Below are 23,184 nucleotides of genomic sequence, written 5' to 3' on the forward strand. Positions count from 1 at the left end.
GTCATTATGAGCGTGTGTGTGTGTGTTTTAAGTTTTCTTCTGGGTCCTCAAACCTCTCTCTCTCTCTCTCTCTCTCTCTCTCTCTCTCTCTCTTTTTCTGTTTTTATACCTTGGCCTTGTTCTTGTGTGCTGCAGACGGCCTTGATTGTCTAACAAATAGTGTTTGTCCTTCACACTTTAACATGTAGTAGGGGAAGGAAGGAGCGCCTGGAAGCTCTCCCTGCCTGAGCTAAAAGGGGGCATCGGCCAGCCTCTGGGCTAGCGATCTTTCAACTGCACATGAAAGTTCAGAACCACACTAGCTTCAGTGGGAGGCGCTCCATACACTAACCAGGTATTGCTGAGCCCAGATTACCAGGACCACTTCCCTTCCTCTCCAGGTTCTGCCCCTACCCACTGGGTCCATCTCAGATTCCCAGGAGACTCCATACTAAGCCTCAGCCAGGACAGGGCTGACCCAGCAGCTCAGACTGTAATCTTGGGCCTTGGAAAGCAAGAGGCCATGAGCAAAGATGCTGGACAGACAGGGCACATGAAAACTTTCGTGGCTGTCTGGAGCTGAGATTACACTTACCCTACAAAGGCAGGGAGGGCACGGCAAAAGTCAGCTTGAAAACAAAGGAGGGCTGGCTCTCCAGGGGCCTATTTCCAGAAGGTTTCAGGAAAGGTTCAGATCAGCAGGGATTCTAGTGTTGTTGGGGTACTCATAACTGTGTATCCCTGACTGGAGGGTCATCTGGCGGGGTGCTGGGCACATTCCAATGCTTGCCGGGAACCCTACACACCTAGAAGGACATGGCAGTGGTCCTTTCGGCTGGAGAAGAGGGATAGGTGGGGCTGGGATTACATCAGAGGAATGGGAATGGTGGTAGGAAATTCATGAGATGGACAGGTAGAGAAAACCAGAGAGGGAGAGGCCATGAGCAAAGATGCTGAACAGACAGGGACAAGAACGCACTGGATGTCGTGGGTGGTGGGGCTAGTGGACAAAGGGAAATGAGAGGTTGGGCAGGGCTGGAGGATGGGGGAGATGAGGTGGGAGGAAGCAATATGCAGCGCAGCTAGGATGGGGGCCGGGCAACAGAAGGGCTGGGGCTGTGCCTTTCTGAGCCTGCCGCACCTCCTCCCTTCGCGTCTCCCGGGGCTGAGCTTCCAAGGCAGCCCGCCCCTAATGTTTGGGCGGAGGCTTCAGCAAAATCCATTCGTGAGCTCTGCTTCAGGAAGAGGGTCCTCGCCGCCTCACCTTTCCGTTTGGGGCCACGGCCCCTATGCACTGTTCCGCTGTTCCGACCTTGCCCTGTGACCAGTAAGTCGGGGAGATTGATGAACCCAGTGAGGCTTGGGAGGGAGGAAGTTGGGGGCGGGGAGAGAGGACCTGAGAAGGATGGAGCCACCACTCAACTGCTGGTCCACAGCCAGTCCGAACCCATCCTGATCAGTGACCTGCCCGGACAACGGACCTAAGCAAATCCGGGAAGGGTGGAGCTGGGGCGGGGAAGGGAAAGACTTACTTAGAGTCCAGGCCTGCCGGGCGTTTCGCCCAGTACTGGTTGTTTGCGCTGCAAGGAATCGCGGGTCTAGCTTCTGCTCCCCCACCAGCAGCAGCGGCAGTGCTTGCAGCCGCAGCCTCTGGCTGAAAGGCTCGTCAGGAGATCTAGAAAACCAGAGAAAGACACAAGGCCGTCCATTCTACCCCTAATCTGAGTGTGGTGAGGGCTCTCGATTCCAAACTAGCGTCCTCCCTACACTGATCCATCCCCAGCCCTTCCAGAGACCCGTGTGCAGGGCGGGGGGGGGGGAGGGGGGGGATTTGTGCCCCCGCCCCCAAGGCCTGAGCCCCACTGAGGAAGCTCATCAAATCTCCATCTCCACCCTACCACAACAGTAAAACGGTCGCCCTGCTGTTGAGCACCTTCACCCCACCCCATCTCTACCTGGTTACATAGCAAGAACCCCAAACCAAAGTCCTGATGCTGGAGATTAAAAGAGTCCCTTCCCCAGCTCTGAGCCCACTGTCCTCCAAAATGTTGCGAGCCCTCTGTCAAATTATCACTAAATCAGAGGCTCATTCTGCCTTCAGGCTGATGTCGGTGTTCTCAGGACCGCATGGGCCTGTTCCCTGGCCATGATACCCCTCTTGCCCAGGCTCTAAACCAAGCGCCACCCCTTATCAGAAGCTGAAGCCCCTTCCATCCTCTTCTTGTAGATTCTGCCCAGTAGGATGAACTGGACTGCTGCCACGTGCTGGGCTCTGCTGCTGGCTGCCGCCTTCCTCTGTGACAGCTGTTCGGCCAAGGGCGGCCGCGGAGGAGCTAGAGGCAGCGCCCGCGGGGTACGCGGAGGCGCGCGTGGGGCATCGAGAGTGCGCGTAAGGCCGGCACCCCGCTACGGCTCCTCTCTGCGTGTGGCGGCTGCAGGGGCAGCCGCAGGGGCTGCAGCAGGTGTGGCTGCAGGCATTGCCACCGGCTCTGGCTGGAGGAGGACCTCGGGGCCTGGAGAATTAGGTCTGGAGGACGATGAGAATGGGGCAACTGGAGGCAATGGAACTGATCGAGGAGTCTACAGCTACTGGGCCTGGACTTCGGGCTCTGGGTCCACTCCCAGCCCACGTATCTGCCTGCTTCTAGGGGGCACCCTTGGTGCCTTAGAATTGCTTTGGCCCTAGATCGGGCTGAGCTCCATCCCAGATCTGGTTCCTTGCCTGGTCATCGGGGGCCCGAGGGACCATCCTAGTGTTTTCCAGCTCAAAGTGTCACTTCCTTTTGCTGACTATGGTTCCCCAGCCCAGGTGACAGCCTGGGAATTCTGAACCCACAAGCTTTCTTGCAATTTGTGGACACTGTCAACTCTCTTGCCCATCCCGATCTCCCAGTCTTCCACCGCCAGAGGCAGGCTGCCCTCCACTCTCCAGAGCTGCCCCAGAGGAAGTACTGGGCCATGCCTGTCTGCTTGCCCTAGACGCAAGAGCATGAATAACGCTGACCACCAGGAAGAGGCCATCCTCAGGTGGGCCTGTCTGATTCTGCCACTAAAGCCCAAAAGACCTTGGGCCTCCCGTGGAAGCAGAAGAAATGGACCATGTGCCTCTGGGCTTCACAAATCTGATGAAGAGAACATTCACTTGGACTGAGGCGTGAGAAATGTCAGGTGCTAACCACCTGCCCAGAGCAGGTCCTAATAATGTCACAGCTCAGGAACATCCAGAGCAGAAAATACTCATCCCAGGACAGCCACTGTGGTCCTCCTTGAACATGCTGCCAAGGCCAAGCTAGTGTGTCTTCCCCACAGGCTGCCTAAGAGATCTGTCAAAAGCATTCCTCACTTGGAACCACTTGGCCATAAGGACCACTTAACTGTCCCTAAGATGAGGGTAGGGATTCCAATTCGGACACATTCCATTTCCTTTGAACTTTAAAGTTCACAAGCAAAGGTCACTTGGACACAGTATCAATCCTGCTGGAGCCGTCTTTATACATGACCCAAACTGCAAGATTCCCATGCCAGTAGACAGCAGCATCTTGTGTTGGGAGATGCCCTCCTTTGGAAACAGATGGAACAGGAAGGTAAGAGAATATGGCACAATTGGGAGCTGGCAGCCTGCACATTGGAGAAGGCAACGGTTCATCAGGCCCACTGCTGCTGCCAGAGGAAAGCTAAAACCAGACTCAGTAGGTTGTGAGTTTGGGCTAACACTACTGAAAGTTTTCTGACTATTCATATCCATCCTGAGGACAGAGCTGATGTCCAGGGTGGTCTCAGAGATATGCACTGCAGTCCTCACCTGGATCTACCTTTGGGCAGCCTGGCTCCCTGCTGCCCACCAGCACATCCTTGCTCCATGGAGTGACGGGTCTCTGGGCTCAGTCAGTATGCACAATGCTAGCCTGGCAAATTTCTGGTTAGTATACAGGTTTCAAGGCTATTGGCAGGACCCTAGCCAGGCATTTTCTTGACCAACAAGTTGCAGGATGCAGCTCCCTGCATCTTCTATCTACACTGCCGGTGCTCTTAGGCACAGCCAGCCTGTCTCTTGCAGACCAAGCTCAAGTCTAAGACCAGCAAGCTAAGGGCCAAGCCCACTCAGGGCCTCAAAGGCAGGTACCACCGAGTCTGGTATAGAAAGACCCACTAGAGCCCCTTCGGCTTGTCCAATACCTATGAGGATGGGCTATGTGGATCCGACCTGCACGTACCAGGGTACCATGTGTTGGTTCTGGACATCATGGAAACATCACCTTCGAATTATTATTTCGCATACCAATCTGACTTCTCCAGGGTGTTTAGCACTTGGCACAGCCACACATCTTTGAATACCTTCTCCACCAGTGAGAACCATAAGACGCTGAGGGAGAATCTCAGGACGCTTACCATACTGCAGCCACAATAAGGGGCAACAGTGGACGGTTAGCCCCTATTATCAGCTATCCACAAGAAGCAGAGAGCCAGCTGAGCATGCAAGCACTGGTTCAGGCAACTACAGGAACGCCAGGTCAATACTGGACAGAAGAAACTAGAAGTACTGAGCAGGTGTAGCCCAGCTGGTCCAACAGCACCTCCTGTCTATATCAACCAGCCCTTCCCTTTTCCTTTCTAGACAGCAAGCTGCTGGCAGCAACATCCTTTAGATGCCTATGGGTGTACGGAGGTCAACCATGCTGGGACCTGTGCAAAGGTGAGCCTACAGCAGATGGTCTCCTGAGGCACAGGCTTGGAAGAACAAGGGGAGAGGACATTCCTGGGCTTTTCTATTCCAAATCTCCTGTTGTTATCTGTAAACACATGTATCAGTGAAGAGTTCATTGTGAAATAAAGGCCTCCGCTGGTAGCAAGCTTTCTCCTCATTGCAGGACTTCAAGACGCTTGAGATTCTGAATTAGGAGCCCCGGTCCCTAATCTACCAATCCCCAGCATTCATTGGTGGAGGGGGAGGGGATTTAACTAATGGGCTTAAAGTACTAAGTGCACAATAAAAAAAAAAGCTATCAGAAAATGGGCCTTTCACCTGGTGTCATGACACATGCCTGTATATTTCCAGCACTCCAGAGGCTGGGGCAGGAGAAATGTGTATTTGAGACCAGCCCAAATCACACAATGAAACACTGCCTCAAAATAACAAAAAAAAAATGAAATTAAATGAGAGATAGTCAGAGAAAGATTTTTTTTTTAAGCAGTCTTTTTAACCCAATTTTTAAATTACAGATTATAGCTTTGACTCCTCTGAGATAGCATTAACCTCTCCTTGAGACTGAGAGAAAACCTCCTGACTAAACCACATATTTAGGACTCCTGGGACCCCATGGTTATAACCAGGACTAACCAGGCTGATAAAAGAACAGAGTGCCCTTTAGAGTTAGGGGCTGAGTCTTGGGTAGCAACACATAGAGTCTGTGGACAGGGGAACAGTTCGGAAAGCTAAACGCTCCAGCTGCAGTTCCATGGAGTATGCAGAAGACTATACTCCAGCAAGCCAGTTCAGGGCTCGGCGTCATCAACAAGCAGGCAAAAGATCACGGTCCAGCATCACTTGGCCCAGTAGCCCTTTGCGGAAGGTCCGGAGGAAGTCTCGGGCTGCCATGGCGTAATCAGGCTGGATAACATTGACATTACCTAAGGACAGAGGGTCAGATGAGAAAGAGGCCTTTAAGGGCAGCCCAGCCCTAAGAGACCACTAGAGGCCCCATCAGTGGAACCTGAGGAAGGGCATGTTCAGAAAGAACACAGGCACCACATCCACCCAGCACTGTCCGGAGTTAGGACCACCCTCGGAAGCCGATACTAGAAAGTCCTCCCTCCCTAGAAATGCCCACAGTTCCCCTTCCCATGCTCTGATCGCAGGTTTCCTTCTGTGTCTCCTCCTGCCCTGCAGAAAGGTGACAGAGGAAGGGGCCCACGCCCGCACCTGTGCCGGTGAGCACTTTCACTTTCCGCGTCTTCCCCAGCTTCACAGCCACGCTCTTCAGCACCTGCTCTATGTGGTCACAGGCGCTGGCCAGGCCATAGTGCTGCACGTACCTGCAAGCCCACGGCGCAGGTCAGGCTTCCGTGAGGCTCCACGCCTGAGGAGGAGTCCCACTCACCCACGCCTCAGAGGAGCCAGCTCCCCGGCTCCTGAGAGGACCAGGCTGCTTCCAGGCATAAGGCTCGGAAATTCTTACAGAAAAGTAAAGGCTTATTGCCCAGCAAGGTTAAATTCAAATTTTTGACTGGCACCCAGTCAAAAGTGACCAGGCCTTCAAAGCAGAACAAAGCAAAACTGAGGTCAGTCAGCCAGCTTGTGCTGACCCGTCAATGACTGGATGTAAACGGTAAGCACAGTAGCACGTCAGTCCGTATAACTGCGTACTGAACGTCACAAAGCTGTGACAAAGCCCCAGTGAAAAGGCCTGAAGTGAACTTCACTAGGGGAAAGCTCTGAGGAACAATGGACGAGAGACAGACAGACATCAGTCAGAGAAGAGACTGACAGACACTACAAATGCAGGCCAGAAATAAAGTATCCTGAGCACTGCACAGGGGCCTGGTTACTAGTGAATCAGACACCTACCCCACCACAGAGGTGAGAGGTCACAGTCACCTGCCTCACCACAGAGGTGAGAGGTCACAGACACCTGCACCACCACAGAGGTGAGAGGTCACAGTCACCTGCACCAGCACAGAGGTGAGAGGTCACAGACACCTGCACCAGCACAGAGGTGAGAGGTCACAGACACCTGCACCACCACAGAGGTGAGAGGTCACAGACACCTGCACCAGAACAGAGGTGAGAGGTCACAGACACCTACACCAGCACAGAGGTGAGAGGTCACAGAAACCTGCACCAGCACAGAGGTGAGAGGTCACAGACACCTGCACCACCACAGAGGTGAGAGGTCACAGTCACCTGCCTCACCACAGAGGTGAGAGGTCACAGTCACCTGCACCACCACAGAGGTGAGAGGTCACAGACACCTGCCCCAGAACAAAGGTGAGAGGTCACAGTCACCTGTACCAGAACAGAGGTGAGAGCTCACAGACACCTGCCCCAGAACAGAGGTGAGAGCTCACAGACACCTGCACCAGCACAGAGGTGAGAGGTCACAGACACCTGCACCACCACAGAGGTGAGAGGTCACAGACACCTGCACCAGCACAGAGGTGAGAGGTCACAGACACCTGCACCAGCACAGAGGTGAGAGGTCACAGACACTTGCCCCACCACAGAGGTGAGAGGTCACAGACACCTGCACCACCACAGAGGTGAGAGCTCACAGACACCTGCCCCAGCACAGAGGTGAGAGGTCACAGACACCTGCACCAGCACAGAGGTGAGAGGTCACAGACACCTGCACCAGCACAGAGGTGAGAGGTCACAGACACCTGCATCAGCACAGAGGTGAGAGGTCACAGACACTTGCCCCACCACAGAGATGAGAGGTCACATTGGCCTCTGTGCACCATGGCACAGGTGAAATTCAGTCATGTGAAAATTTGGTGCTGACCTTCACTACAGTAAATATTAAAGAAAATCTCATGCTCAGGAAACACAAGTATAAACTTCTTTGGGTTCCCACAAAGACAGCCAACACTGTGTATGTAACATGCTAGCTCAGTATGCAAGGCTCTCTCTTCTTTTAATGACAGCTATCTACATAGCAAGAGATCACAGCAGTGTCTCTGGGGTTCATGGAACATGCAAAGGTAGCATATAGTGATGGTGGACATGGGAGAGTGAGAGAAATGGGACCCGGCTGTTGCAAGGTGACAGCTGAGATGCTCTGGGAACCCCGTTCACAAAAAGTCACAGGTAACAAGCTAGAAAGGACTCCACAGTGGTAGCGTCCTAGCAACATCCTCCAAGTACAGAAAACTGGAGCTGCCAACGCCAGCGGGCAGTAGCAGGTCCAGTCATGGCTCTGCTTAGTGAGTCACAACATAGATGCACAGGTAACTAGCAAGATAGAGATGAGGACAGTGTGAAGACGGAACAGAAATCAGTGAAGCTGAAGCTGGGCATGGCAGTCATTCCTAGGACTGAGGCAGGAGGAGCACAAGTTTGAGAACAGCCTGTGTTACATGATGAGCCCGTCTCAAGTGAACTAAAGTCTGGAGCACAGTCCAATACCAGAGTCCTTGCTCTGCATGTGAAAGATGCCAGGGAGGGAAGAAGCAAGGAAGCCAAGCCAGGTGTGGTGAGGCCTGCTGTGATCCCAGCACTAAGGCAGCAGAGCCAAGAGAACAGGGCTTGGCAAAATAAAGAAAACAGAGAACACCAACTAAGCTGACCCTTTCGGAAATAAAAGCAATAGGCCTCCAGTCAGACTGACATCCTCACCCTGGGAAGACATCTGTGAAACACCCCAGCTAGCATCCTACCCGAGGGTAGGAGTCTACATTCTTCTGCTAATACAGAGACAAGAGGAAGCCCGTGTTCATCACTCCACTCAACACTAAGATATAGAGGAAAGAAAAAGGAAAAGAACCCGAATCTTCAAAGAAAAGAAAAAAATCCTTATTTGTAAATAACATGATTATCTAGTTAAAAAAAAAAAATCAAGTGAATTCTAGGACTCAACTGCAATATTCAACTATTTTCATAAACTATCAATACCAATTACAATATTAAAATTAATAACAATGCCATATATGAGAGCATGAAAGCATTAAGTATATGAAAGATGTAAAAGATCTGTCTGCTGAAAACTAATAATGAGCTATCAGACGGATGCAGTCACTATCTTCATGAGATGCAGTATCCAATAGTGTTATGATATTGTCATGTTTTCTCCAAACTGACAAATAAATTTAATGGAATTGGCATTCCCAAGGAAAGCAATGTTCAGCTTTGGTTGGTTTTGATTTTTTGGTACTGTTAAGGATTGAACCTATGGGCTTGCAACTGCCAGGCCAGTGTTTTACCGCTGAGTACTTCACCTGTAAAAATAGTTCTTTTGTAGAAGCTGAGAAATTTGTAAAGTTCCTATGTGAACATGGAGGAAATAAAACAGACAAAACAACTTCAAAGAAGAGTGAGGCTGAGGTCCATCAAAGGTACCATCACCAAGACAGAACAGGACAGAAGAGTCCACAGACAGACAGACGACATGGATTCTCAGCAAAGGCAGAAGAACAATTAGTGGGGAAAGTCTTCAACAAATGTTCCTGGACAACTGGTCATCCGTGTGCAAAATAAGAACTTCACAATTGGGGCTGGAGAGATGGCTCAGTGGTTAAGAGCATTGCCTGCTCTTCCAAAGGTCCTGAGTTCAATTCCCAGCAACCACATGGTGGCTCACAACCATCTGCAATGAGGTCTGGTGCCCTCTTCTGACCTTCAGGCATACACGCAGAAAGAATATTGTATACATAATAAATAAATAAATATTTAAAAAAAAAAAAAAAGAACTTCACAATTGCGCCATATCCAAAGCAAATGCTAATACACATCAGGAGAGGTCCATATAGCTAAGAGTAAAATCTAAGCTGTCATTCTGCAAGAAGAAAGCAAACTTCTATGACTTCAGGCTAGGCATATTTCTAGATAAGAAGCACCACTACTATAAACTTCCAAAACTACCCCCTAAAACACGGTGTTAACAGAAAAAGACAAGACCTAGACTTGTCCCTCAGAATAGGTAAAGAAGTGCAACTTAAAAATAAGAAAATGGGCTGGGCGGTGGTGGCCCACACCTTTAGTCTCAGCACTTGGGGCGGGGGGGGGGGGGGGGTAGCGCAGAGGTAGGTGGATCTCTGTGAGTTCAAGGCCAGCCTGGTCTACAAGAGCTAGTTCCAGGATAGGCTCCAAAGCTACAGAGAAACCCTGTCTCAAAAAACCAAAAATAAAATAAAAATAAGAAAATGGACTGGGGGCCGGGCAGTGGTGGCACACGCCTTTAATCCCAGCACTTGGGAGGCAGAGGCAGGTGGATCTCTGTGAGTTCGAGACCAGCCTGGTCTACAAGAGCTAGTTCCAGGACAGGCTCCAAAACCACAGAGAAACCCTGTCTCGAAAAACCAAAAAAAAAAAAAGAAAAGAAAAGAAAATGGACTGGGATGCAGCTCAGCAGTAGAGCAGGTCTTACTGTATTCAATCCCAGCACAGAAAGAACAAAAGGAAGAGGATGAGGATGCTGGAGCACGTCTTTAATCTCAGCATGCAGGAGGTAGAGGCAAGCAGATCTTTGTGTAGTTGAGGCCACTCTGGTGTATGTAGTGAGTTTCAGGACAGCCAGGACTATGTAGAGATACCCTATCTCAAAAAACAAAACCAAAAAGGGAAGGGGGTCTGGGGCAATGGTTGAGTGATTATGAGCACTTATTGCTTTTCCAGAGAACCTGTGTTCAATTCCCAGTGTCCACATAACAGCTCACAGCCATCAGAAACATCAGTTTCAGGGGAGTGGACACCCTTTCTGGCTTCCATGGACACCACTCATGCAATAGTGCACAGAGATATATGCAGGCAAAACACCCATACACCTAAAACAAAATTTTTAAATGAGAAAAAGATTTGAACAGACATTTTCCCAGAGAAGACACACTGATGGCCAATGGACACAGGAAAATACGGTCAGCATCACCTAGTAGGAATATACATCAAACGCTGCAACCTGGGAGGTTAAAATTAAAACTGGCCAGGGCTGAGAAATGGCCCAGTGGCTAAGAGCACTTACAGCTCTTGCAGAGGACCTGGGTTAGAATCGCAGCATGCATATGACTGCTCACACCTATCTTTAATGCCAGTTCTAGGAAACCTGATGCCTTCCTCCACAGGCACCACATGTATGTGGTGCACAAACATGCATGCAGGCAAAATTCATAAGCAGTAAATAAAATATTAAATCCAACAATAATAAAATAAAAGACTGGCCACACATGTAAAGAGGACTCAGAACAGCCTGGACCCCCGTTCTCTACTAGGTGGTGTATGGCATAGTAAAATTGCCCTGAAAACCAGCTTGGTAGTTCTTAGGAAGCTAAAGCTCACCTTTAAAAAGTGGCCTTGATTGTGACAGCCAAGAACTACACACACTCCATGTCCACCAGGGTGAACAGATAAACCAAGGGCAGGATGTCTGGTGATACACAATGAGTTCAAGCACCAAAAGGAATGCAGAGCGTGGATAACTCAGAACAATCAAGCCCGGTAGAGGAAGCCAGGAGAGAGGATGTGTTCTGCACAATTTCGTTGACAGAATGTTTATCTACTTCCTGTCCACCCACAAGGGATTAAGATTAAGGAAGGGTCTTACTATGTAGCCAAGGCTGGTCTCAAACTTATGATCCTATCTCAGCCTCACAAGTACTGGGATTTGGGACATGTATCACCACACCCAGCAGAATGTCCACCATCTTGTATGACAATATGATATGGTCATATTTCAAATCTTACCAAATCACATACTTGTAATAACATAAGATTATATAATACTTTAATGACTTACTTTTAAAACCATACCTAGATAAGATGAGCTGCAGCCCCCACAACCCACTGCTACTCACCCAAATAGCCCATGCCTGTTGAGGGTGTAAAGGAGGTAATCAGCCATGGTCTCTTCTCCAACAAGATGGTCCAACACAGTTCCTGGAAGACAAGCAGCTAAGGCAAGCCCATGGAACAGCGGACATCTGTGCTCCACCAAGCCCAAGTGTCTCCCAGTTGAAGGCGGAAAACCTCAAGCTACTAGGGAACCTCCCTGCAGCATGGCTCACAGTTGTGGCCTTCCTGCTTTGGCCATGTGACTTGTTGCCATCACGTTACAGAGCAGAATGGCAGCCAGCACATGTATGCTGTGGGCTAGTCTCCCTCTCAAAGCCGTGAAAAGCATCTGGTAGCAGGAAAGGTGGAGGAAGTAATGACTCCACCTGCCTAGGGGACAGTCAAAGTCAGTAGTGGAGCAGAGGCACACCCATTCCTAGCAGGGGCTCACCACACAGGGCCAGCTTCAGGCCTGTCTCCACACTTTCAATCCGAGGAGCCAGCACCCCAGGAGTATCCAGCAGGAACATCAGTGGACGCTCACATACCTGTGCAGCAAAAGGTGGATGAAGCAGGCAGCTCTGCCCGGCAGTCAAACCATTGCCAGAGACGCTGCAGCAGGCCTCTGGATAAACCCACCACATACGTTGTCTTCTGTACCAAGGTTTAGGCTCCCCATTGGGTATAATTTCTGCTTAAGTTGAAGAATAAATAAAAGCCCAAGGTCCATGGAAAGTACAAGGGAATACGTGAGTGTGGCTCTGGCAGGTGAGGTAAAAAGGCTGCCTCCCTGAAAGATCTGCACAGAATATAGCAGCAGTGGCCCTAACAGGAGAGGAGGGCAAGGATGGGGGTCAGAAGCAGTGCCAATGCTGCACTCAGGGGTGCCAGGCTCAGTAGAACCAGCACAGCTCTGGGCAGGGCTCTGGGCTTAGCAATCAAGAGCCCTACCTGGATTCTGGATGTCACAGCTCTGGTGATTCCTGGCTCACCGCCCACTCTGGCAGCTTTTCCTGAAAAGACAGGAGAGAGGCCATCAAATATTTATACATAGCAACAGAGCAAGTAATAAAATGTATTTAGCCAACATATCCAGCAAGCAGAATGGAAACCAGAGGTCAATAAGTTGCCAATTTATAATCTGTTCCTTCCTGAGTACCAAAGAACACATGGCAAGGGTTTTTTAAAGCTAGGCACAGTGACCAAGGGTCAACAAAAGTCCAGAGCTCACTTCCCAGTGTAGAAAGGTTCCCCCTGATACAAAGGTCACACCAGACCTGCTCCTCTACCTCAAAACCTCTCCTGGACTCACCTACTCCAGAGCAGGGAGGCCAGCGCCACCCTTGATTCTGGCACTGTGGCTGCCTAGCATGGGACCCAGCCCAGGGCACCCCAGAGAGGCTACCTATTCACTGCCAACCACCACAGGGGCAAAAGGATCAAAGTGTCCATCACAGATGACCAGAGGGATGAGATACAGACAGCGGAATAACTTGGACCTAAGGAGGAGGGAACTGCTAACAGTTCCAATGTGGACAAACCTAGAACAGTAGATGAAGGGAGACAAGTCAGTTCCAGAATTTGGGGGGCTTTTTGTTTTATTTTGTTTTGTTTGTTTTTTAAGACAGGGTTTCTCTGTGTTACAGCTCTGGCTGTCCTAGAACCCACTTTGTAGACCAGGCTGGCCTCAAACTCACAAAGATCTGCCTGCCTCTGCCTCCCAAGTGCTGGGATTAAATGTGTGCACCACCATTGCCTGGCTCCAGCATTCCTCATTGACACAGCTGGACAGAAATAGAAGAGGGCTGACAGGCACTGGGGAAGAACAGGATGATATGTTTGAAGCTTCAGTCTCAGGTAATTTAAATTTTGGCTAATAGGGATGCCTATTCAACCCTATAAACAACTTAACACCCCAAACAAAGAAGATAGACACTTTAAAGGAAAATAAAGCTAAAAAATTAGATGATTGTGACACCCCTCCCCCAGTTAATGTCCCAAATACCCACTTCCTAAAATAAAAGTACAACATGATTTCAAACTCTCAACCTTTACAGTACAAATGGGTGCTGTTGCTGTTTCACAGTTTTGTTTTGTCCTTCGGAGACAGAATCATTATTGTGGCCTTGGTTAATCTAAAACTTGCTCTATAAACCATCCTAGCCTTGAATTCACAGAAATCCTCCTGCCTCTATCTCTCAAGTGCTGGGATTAAAGGTGTGTGCCACCACACTTTGTTGTAACCTGGCTGTCCTGGACATCTCTCTGCAGATCAGGCTGACCTCAAAATCAGAGAGCCACCTGCCTCTGCCTCTGCCTCCCAAGTGCTGGGATTAAAGGTGTGTACCAACACATCTGGATTTGTAAACATTCTTGAATAAACACTGTACTGTTGGTGTGAAAAATGAAGTGGATAAAATTTATCCCAAAGTCCAAAATGCATAAAAGCCAAGAGTACATGAAAGCTTAGTAAGAACACACTGTGTAACAAATGGCTGTTCGCTGCACAGACCTCCTTCAAACCATTAACTGTCCTTTCAGCAAACAGGGCACGAGCTACGGAAGGAATGCCTCCAAGCAACAGAGCGCTGGCCATGCTCTCCCACACTGCCTTCCTCCAGGAGTGGAAGTCAGCAACCAGGGACTGCCTACCTGACCTGAGGTGCTGTCGCCTCAGGGAGTTGATGAGAGAGGATTTGCCTACATTAGGGACACCGACCACCATGATGCAGTACTCCAGATTCTGGGGAGACAGAAGAGTTTCAACTTCATCCCACCTAGGCTGTGAAACCCACAGCCCAGGGGAAGGGGACATCAACACAAAGGCCCCATGCTGACCAACAGGGTTGGCCCATTCTTTTGCATTAAAGAAAGTAAAAACAAAGCCTGGGTCCTGGCTGGGACACAGCCCAGTTCTCTGTATTAAAGAAGGCTCAGAATGGACAAGCAGGAAGGGACTCAGTAACTCCACATACCCACCCCCAGCTCTACATCCAACCAACCTCTGCTCGATGGTAGCGGTAGCTGCACTTGATCAGTTCCGTGACTTTTGGGATTATCTGCAACAAACAACCACATCTTCTGGTCATACATTCCTTACTGACCCACTTAACTAACAGGGTCAGGGACCCTGTCTTTACACTTAGCCCTTGATTAGGAGGGTCAAGATCTCATCCACACCTCACTGAGATGAAAACTTAGGCAGCCAGATAACAGGTATCCAACTGTCCACCTGAGCCACAGCTAACTGGGTTCACCCACCCACTCTCAACCCAACTGACCACACACACCATGAAATAGCAGGGTGGCTACCTCAGGGGGGCCTCTACAGCAACTGTAACTACTTACTAGACGGTGCACACATCAACTCATGGGGTTCCATCAAAACAACTGCGAAACGAGTTACTGGGTTCTGTGATGGAGGAGTTACTTTCATTGGTTAATAAAGAAACTGCTTTGGCCCTGATAGGACAGAAAATTAGGTAGGCGGAGTAAAAAGAACAGAATGCTAGGAGAAAGAAGCCGAGTCAGGCAGTCGCCATGATTCTCCGACCCCAGATGGATGTAGGCTAGAATCCTTCCTGGTAAGACACCATCTCGTGATGCTACACAGATTATTAGAAATGGGTTAATCGAGATGTGAGAATTAGCCAATAAGAGGTTACAGATAACGGGCCAGGCAGTGCTTAAAAGAATACAGTTTCCATGTAATTATTTTGGGTAAAGCTAGCCGGGTGGCGGGAAGTGGCCCCACCACTCCTCCTTACAACAGTTCTGCAAGAGGCTCTTATTACTTATAAGCCCAGAATACTCCCTCAGAACTCACACAGGAGTGCATCCACACAGGAGACAGGCAGCCCAGGAGACCATGCACCCCCAGGCAGCTAAAGCCAATTCCAGGATTTTATCCCCATTATTTATCAACCAACATGTACAGAGGCTCACCAGCTTGATGTTTTCATCCTTGACACAGTTTGTAAAAATGACATTCCTCAGGCCTTTTCCTTCTAAGTGTTGAGCAATTCTCTGAAAGAGACATTTCTATCTTAAATACTAAATTAAAATATGAATCATATGCCAGGCATGGTGGTACAAACCTTTAAACTCAATACTACACAGAAAGACCCTATCTAAAATAAGATTTTTAAAATGTGTCTGTGTGTGTCTGTGCAGGCACACACACTTGCGAGTGCATGCAGACAAGTAGGTAGGTGTGTGTGTATGCTTGTGTGTGTACATATCACCACTAGAGAGACAGCTCAGTTAAGAGCACTGACAACTCTTCAAAGGACCAGGTTTGATTCCCAGCACCTACGTGGCATAACTCCAGTCCCAGGTGATTAAGTATCATCTTCTGGCTTCCACAGGCACAGATACAGATGCAGGCAAAAATGCCCACATAAATAAAAATAAAGATTAACAAACAAACAACAAATACAAATACATACATACACACATATATACAGAGAGAGAGGAGGAGGAGGAGGAGGAGGAGGAGGAGGGGGAGGAGGAGGGAGAGGAGAAGGGGGAGAGAGAAAAAGAGAAAAAGATGATGTACTACTAAAACTCAAGAATCTGAGCTTGGGGACAGTGAAACAGTTCAGCTGGAAAGACACTGGATGCCAACCTGAGTTCCATCCCAGAGACCTATACAATAGAAAAAAAAGAACCGACATCCCCAAGTTGTCCTTGGACCCCCAAACGCATGCCATGGAACATACATATCCACACGTGCAGAGAGTTAATAAGTAATAAATGTTAAAAAAAAAGTTTTTTAAAAAGGAATCTGGTTGACCCGGGTGCCACTTTCCTTTAATTTTGGCACTCAGCAGGCAGACACAGGTGGGTCTCTGTGAGTTTGAGGCCACCCTTGTCTCGATACAGCAAGTTCCAGACCAGCAAGGACTACAAAGTGAGACTGCCTCAAAAATAAATAAAAACTTAAGGATGAACCTAAGCTTGAAAGGACAGTGCAGGTGCTTTCGTCTGCTCAGAGACAGCTTCAACTCTAGGAGCAGGGCAACAAAAAGTGGGTGTCAGCAAGCACAGTGCAGAGCCGCAACTCTGAGAACAAGGGGCTCTAAAGAGACCCTTGCAAAGCAAGTGGGAAGAGCCCTAGGGCAGACATAGCTGTGCTATTTGTGAACCTCAGGCTCTGCCAGGGTGCAGACGGGGGACACAGCCTGTTCATAGGGACTTCAATGCTTCTGAAGGTAAGATGGGACTGAACCAAGTCACTCTGAAGCCTCAGCACTGAGCTTCTCTGAGGAATCCCATCACTTTCGTGGGCTCTATCATATCTCCCCTTTCGGGGAGGAGGGGAAATTGAGACAGACTTTCACTATGTAGCCTTGGCTGTCCTGGAACTCATAGAGATCTGCCTACTTCTGTCTCCCACATTTTAGGATAAAAGGTGTGCCACCACGCCAAGCATGAGAGTTCATTTTAAACTGAAATAGTATTGAACCCAATCTGACTATAGAGAATAAGTATTACCATAAGCCCAAAAGTAAACTAAAGCTGACAAAATCATTAAACTTAATATTTAGTATAATCAGTATACATATTTTATTTATATTCACATTTATCAATACATGTTGAAAATCAGCATTGTGCTTAGTCATTACTGACCACAAAATATAATCAATGCTTAAATAAACAAAAAGTAATTCATGGATGCAGTCAGCTTTTTCGGTTATTGTTACCATACTATGTATCATATAATTAAGATATTTGCCTGGGGGCTGAAAAGATGGTGGAAAGGTTAAGGGCATTTGCTGCTCTTGCAAGTTTGGTTTCCAGCACCCACACAACTCATAACTCCAATTCCAGGGGATCCAACACCCTCTTTTGGCCCCTGTGCACACTAGGTACACATGTGTTTCACATACACACATACAGGCAAAATACTTATGCACAGAAAATAAATCTTTGAGGGGGGGGAAAGCTACTAGTCATGACAGAGAAATACTGATCTCTGGTCTCTGCAAAGATTCACTCAGATGTCCCCCTGGTATAGGCCACGGAGGGGGGAGGGGTGAAGCCCAAGTCCTTCAGAAGCCTGGCACTAGTCTCACTTCCTATGCCTGCCCAGCAGAGGGCAGTGTCCACCATCAGTCTGTAAAGGCTAGCATGTAAAACACAGATGCTTTCTCTTAACAGATCAAGTCTTCACTAATAAAAACAGGAGAAGGCACTTGAAGATAAACAACCAAATGGGGCAAAGCCCGGAAGCTTGTTCAGCAAGTGAAGCGCGTAGTCAGTTCCCCAGGCCTCGCGGCAGGTGCTGCCAATAGACATCCACCATCTTAGACATTCTGACCTTCCATATAAGTTCTCTTGCTCTTCAGTAAAGGAAAAATGTCTGCATCATTAACAACTTTTAAAACACTGGTTTGAATTCAAGATCCTGACATTCCTCTTTCCAAAGAATTTGACAACATAGCCATTAAAGTAGAGTCAAGACTTCAAATAATATTTCCTCCCATCACTGCCTACTTCTAGGCCACATAGAAAATAAACTGCCCTGGGACCCAAATCTGCCTGGTTTTTGAGCAGTGGTGTTTAACCTATGGAGCCACAATCCCTTCAGAAGTTGACCAGCCCTTTCATAGGGGACACCTAAGATCATCGGAAAACAGATATTTGCATTATGATTCATAACAGTAGCAAAATTACAGTTACGAGGTAGCAATGAAAAAAATGTTATGGCTGGAGGTCACAACATGAGGAATTGTATTGAAAGGTCCCAGCATCAGAAAGGTTTAGAGAAACTGTTAGGTACTTTGGAATTTTCATATCCCAGTCCCACACTGAGCCCTTCCAGTTTCTGGATCACAGGGTATGCAGAAAACAACTAGCAGGAGAAAACCCGGGGTCAGGCTGAGTACAGTCAGCTGGGGGTACTGCAGCCACCACAAGGGAACTCTGGGCTACACCACAGATGGCCAGGACTACAAGCATTAGCCTTGTGGATCTCCCAACTCATTAAAGCTAAGTAAAATATAATCAGTCTCTTTGCTTCGGCAATCACACGTGGCCAAAGACTACCATGGGGAATGTAGGAGGCAGAGCATCCGTCAGAAAGACTCGAGGCACAAAGCAGCTATAGTGGTCACCAGGGCTCCCGCAGCACACCAACCCACTCCCCACAGGAGGTGTGTCCGTCTTCAGCATTTGGGCCACAAGTTCATGTTTGAGGGGAACAGCTGTTGCCAAGAAGCCAGGCCAGATGATACCTCCTGCAAAGCCAGTTGTTTTAAAGCAGAGCCTACCCAGGGGCATACCAGGAGTCCTGTGTCGGTGGCTCTGTCACACTGCTGCTGGCATCGGTGCAGAGGCACTCACCTGCTGCTCTGTAAGATCCGCCAAGTCCATTTTGTTAAGGACAAGTAAATGAGGCTTCAGACCAAGTAGCTCCTGGAACAGAGGGTTTCGACCTGAAAGTGGGATGTGCTGATGTTAAGGCAAAATCCCTACTGAGCTTTACCAGTGGTTATCCGGCCAGGAGCTAAAGCCAAAGAAGAAGCCCCATCTCAGAGCAACAACCAAACAACTCATCTTCCTGTTCCCAGACGTAGGGGGGCCAACCTGATGCTGCCCTTGTGGTTTATGAAGAGTTTCAGAAGCTGATCAGGCAGGCCATTGTCACCTGACTTCCGAAACTGATGGTGGGAAGAATAAAATCAAAATTTTAAGAAAATTCACTGATTAGATGCCAATGAAATGACCTGAGCATTTAAGAAAATGTGATTCCTAAGAAGCACTAACTAAATTACCTTGAGCACCACCTATTCTGGCTCCTGAAGATGCCGCTTCCAACTATCCTCAGCTACCTCAGGCTGAATGGGGCTACAACATGTGACATTAACATAGGCAAGATGGGGCTTCTTACCTTTACACTCTGCCCCTTTGGTCTTCCTGGGAGGATCTGGTACAAGCGTCCCAAGGCCTCCACCTGCCCCATCTGGGTACCCGGGAAAGCTGCTATCTCCACCCAAATGGTCCTCCTCTCACAGCTGATTAGTCCATTCACAAACCCAAGTCTCTAGGCTCCTCTCCTAAAATGCTACAGAAACCACTATCCAGCAAAGACCTGCTGCCACATCGTAGATGCAGCTGAATGTTCCAGAGACTAAAAGACATCAGTCCTCTCATCAGATATGCTAAAAAAAAAAAACAATGTTTTATCTTTTTGATAATCAAACATAGCCAGGATTAGAAGTGCACACCTTTAATCCCAGCAAGCAGATCTATGTGAGTTCCAGGCCATCCTGGTCTACACAGTGGGTCCAGGCCAGTCAAGGCTATAATGCAAGACCCTGTCTCAAAGTGATAATAATAGTAATAATAATAATAATATCACACCTGGCAGTATGTGACATTAAGTGAATTAATAGGATTCACAGCCTATAACAAATACACCATATGTACTATTGCTAAAGTTCCAACTCTGAAAGCTGAAACAGTCCCTCATTCTCCATTCCTGTTTCCAGGGACTCCCACCAGTAGCAGCAGGTCCCCACACCCACCACCAGCTGTTCCAAGGGCCTGGGCCTATTGGTCTGGCATCCCCAGGCTCTTCTCAGGCTGAATAAGTAGGATGAGGAAGAACCCACATGCCAATAACTGCATCACAGAAACTAAACACAGCTTAAATACAACAAAATGGTCTGAGAAGCAAGTGTCAATGGACATGACAACGACTTGCCAATCCATTCTCACTTAAGGACAGGAGGAACGCCCAGGTTGGCAAGACCATTTAATCTCAGGTTTCATAACTTACCCCTAAAAATATCAAAGTGAACCAGCCAGAGGCTGAGACAAATAATGCATCAGGCAGAAGCTCTAAGCACACAGCCTGGACCCCCACCCCAGAGATTCGGATCTAAACAGGAGAGCTAGAGATTAATGCAAAAACCTCCCAGGAATCCTGATGTGTAATGAGTTGGAAACCACTTTAGGTGCCAGTGATTACAAAAGAAGCTGTCGGCAGTTGGAGACATATGACTGGACCAGAGGCAGAACAGTCTAAATTGTCCAAAGGAGACCGAGCGAGAGCAGGAAAGCTTCCTGTTGCCTCTAGGGTCTAGCAGAGGTGCCCTCCTACAGCATGAAAGGATATCCGGGCGTCATGAACCTCGATAACACAATCCACCTGCTTCAGACTGCTCTGCATCTTCTTTAGTCCTGGAAGGTAGAAGGGCACTAAGGGAACAGCCCAAGGAGGCAGATTTAAATGATCCTAAGGAAATACATCTGAGAACACATCAGGGCACACAGGGCTATAGGAGGCACCATTATGAGCTTTGGGGTGCCCTGGGTGGGTCTGAGCAGAACACTTCACATATGAGGGTCTTGGGTGTTGATCTGGAGGCCCTTGATACTTTGCTGAGTTAATGACCTCAACACATTAACCAAAAGAGAGAAAAAAAAAAATGAGGCTCCGCCCCACAACTGCCGCCCTCCCGGTCACACTCCTGGCGCCTTCCAGCCACACTACCACCTCGCATGGCAGCGGCAGCAAGACCACAGCAACCAGGAGCCCAGCGATGCACTATGCCAGGTGTCTGTCTGGGGCCAGGTTGTGACCTCTAAACTCAGCCATCACTCCGGTGGACCGGCTTGCACGTGCCTTCACCACTCAGTGCGACTGAAAGCATCAAGCGTGGAACAACTCTCCAACCCGAGGCCAGGAAGGCAACCAAAGGAGCCTCCGGGGCCGGCGCCCGGGCCGCCCGCGCCTCCCGCTGGTCTCACCCTTGGCCATGTGGCCGGGGAACCAGCGTGCCACTTCGTGACCTTGCAGAGGAAAGCACTCGCGCCAAGCGGCCCCCACGGCACCCCATGCCTGCGGCCAAAGCCTCATAGCTCTGATAGCGCTGGTGACGGAAGCGCTCACTGAGGGACCGACACTGCGAGAGCCTGGGTTTGCTCTCAGGAGTTCCGGCGCTCTAGGGTTCCGCGCGCGTTTGCGCATGTGCTTGAATTGTAGCCCTGAGTGGGCGGGACCGGTGTGACTTTGACGGTTCCGTGAGGCCCCATTCTCAAGATTCCCGAGGTTACACGAGGTTCTTTTGCGTAACTTGAAGTTTTTTTTTTTTATTAAGAGACCTTATTGCGTTTTTGTAGTAGTTTTTATATCAGTTGGGGTGGCGCACATCTTTTATCCAGGCACGGGAGAGGAAGAGGCAATCAGGGAGCTTAAGTCCATCCTGCTCTACATAGTGGATTCCAGGTCAGCCAGAGCTATGTGGTGAGACCGGAAAAACAACAAGGACTGAATTTTGTTTATATTTATTTGAAGTGTCTGTGTATACTACACGTACGTAGGTAACCCCAGTAGCCAGAAGACAGTGGATCCCCTGGACCTTGAATTACAGGTGGTTTTGAGTCCTTTGACTGGGTGCTGGGAACCGAACTTCAGCCCTCTGTAATAGCAGCAAGCATTTTTAACCCCCAAGCCATCACTTCGGCCCCAATCTGGAGACTTTGCACTACAGTCCAAATGTTTCAGGCTTGAGGATATAGCATGGAGGATGACAGCTTGCCTAGCATGCCCGAAATTAGGTTTTTGAAAAGGCAGGAGGATTTGAGCTGCTGGCAGTAGGGATGGGTTCCTCTGCGGTGGGAAACTGGCCTGAGAAGTCTAGGAATTTAAACTTAAAATCTGGACACATTTTTTTTTCCTTTTGAGACAATATTTCATTTTGGAGCATGTTCTACAAAAAACTAAAAAGAAAACTTTAAATTAGAAGTCTCAGTCAGGTATGATAGACACACCCGTAGTCCTAGCAGGTGAAAGTTACAGGTGAAGAGTTCAAGGTCAACCTGGGCTACACTAGACTGTCTAAAAAAATAAAGTCTTATTTTTCCCTCATCTAAATCAATGTAATGAAATGTAGTTGTCCCTATCAGTTCTTGGGCCTTTCTTAGAACTTTCCAGTGTTTTACTTTCTGTAATGCCTTCATTTTCTTTTCAAGTGAGCCAGTTTAATGTAAGTGTTCAAAGTACTGACCGCAGCCCTATTAATACAACGGAAGTGAAGCATTCTTCTTAATGCAAGACTAAATGTCAATGTAGCTGCTCCTAGTGGAACAGGCCAGCGATACCAGCTAATGATGGAGGGTGCTACCCTAAAAGAGGCCCTATCTCAAAATAAAAGGGCTGACATGTAACAATATTATAAAGGTTGCAAATGCAGGAAGACTTGGGTTTAATCCCCGGTACTCCTCCACCCCCCAACCATACATACACACACACACACACACACACACACACACACACACACACCTCTGTAACTCCAGCACTTATGAGATTGAGGCAGAATAGAAAGTTCAAGGCCAGCCTGGACTACCAAGTAAAATGTTGTTATCAAAAGAAAAAAAGGGGGAAATGTGTCCACATTCTAAATTTAAAGCTCTAGGCATGTCAGGCCAATTCTCCACCATGGCGAAGCCCCATCCCCTGCAGCTCGAATCCTCCTGGCCTCTCTCCTTGGCAAGCCTGTTTCTCCCACAAAGTCACCTAGGTTTGTCTCTGAAAACTGAAATGCCTCCCTGAGGGTCAACAGTAAAGACCTTTGCCCTTGAAAAAAATTACTGGAGTCTTTTTCCCGTGGTATCCCATGAAGGACAGTCTGGTGACAGAAAGCAGGAAGCGTTCCTAATGATGTGACATGCTTCCTGACAGACTGGAGCGACGGAGGAACGGCAGGCCTTGGAGATCT

The 23,184-nt window shown here is 48.7% G+C and overlaps 2 protein-coding genes across 2 annotated transcripts; one reads left to right on the top strand and one right to left on the bottom strand.

Annotated features, from left to right (window-relative positions):
- Positions 1 to 1,005: 1,005 nt before the first annotated feature.
- Positions 1,006 to 4,929, top strand: Sprn (shadow of prion protein). The gene is made up of 2 exons (XM_041667295.1): positions 1,006 to 1,306; positions 2,207 to 4,929. The coding sequence occupies exon 2, from the start codon at positions 2,222 to 2,224 to the stop codon at positions 2,663 to 2,665; it is 444 nt and encodes a 147-aa protein (XP_041523229.1). The 5' UTR covers positions 1,006 to 1,306; positions 2,207 to 2,221; the 3' UTR covers positions 2,666 to 4,929.
- Positions 4,930 to 5,151: 222 nt separating this feature from the next.
- On the bottom strand, positions 5,152 to 21,343 carry Mtg1 (mitochondrial ribosome associated GTPase 1). Its single transcript, XM_041666694.1, has 11 exons — positions 21,215 to 21,343; positions 20,580 to 20,644; positions 18,803 to 18,907; positions 15,401 to 15,481; positions 14,458 to 14,514; positions 14,108 to 14,198; positions 12,407 to 12,468; positions 11,907 to 12,003; positions 11,479 to 11,560; positions 5,900 to 6,012; positions 5,152 to 5,607 (listed from the first exon to the last, which is right to left on the bottom strand). Exons 1-11 carry the CDS (start codon positions 21,321 to 21,323, stop codon positions 5,489 to 5,491), a joined length of 981 nt encoding a protein of 326 aa, XP_041522628.1. The 5' UTR covers positions 21,324 to 21,343; the 3' UTR covers positions 5,152 to 5,488.
- Between the last annotated feature and the right edge of the window lie 1,841 nt (positions 21,344 to 23,184).

The sequence above is a fragment of the Microtus oregoni genome, unplaced genomic scaffold (genome assembly GCF_018167655.1).
Source record: "Microtus oregoni isolate MIOR12 unplaced genomic scaffold, Mior012 000016F_ref0000370, whole genome shotgun sequence".
Lineage (NCBI taxonomy): Eukaryota > Metazoa > Chordata > Mammalia > Rodentia > Cricetidae > Microtus > Microtus oregoni.

Bases quoted from the DNA above. Each gene is read 5' to 3' on its own strand.
- Sprn (XM_041667295.1), top strand. From the start codon at position 2,222: ATGAACTGGACTGCTGCCACGTGCTGGGCTCTGCTGCTGGCTGCCGCC.
- Mtg1 (XM_041666694.1), bottom strand. From the start codon at position 21,323: ATGAGGCTTTGGCCGCAGGCATGGGGTGCCGTGGGGGCCGCTTGGCGC. The intron at 18,908-20,579 runs ATATCCTTTCAT...TAACATCAGCAC, and splicing joins TCGAGGTTCATGACGCCCGG to ATCCCACTTTCAGGTCGAAA. The intron at 6,013-11,478 runs GTGAGTAGCAGT...GTGGGCTTGCAG, and splicing joins AACAGGCATGGGCTATTTGG to GTACGTGCAGCACTATGGCC.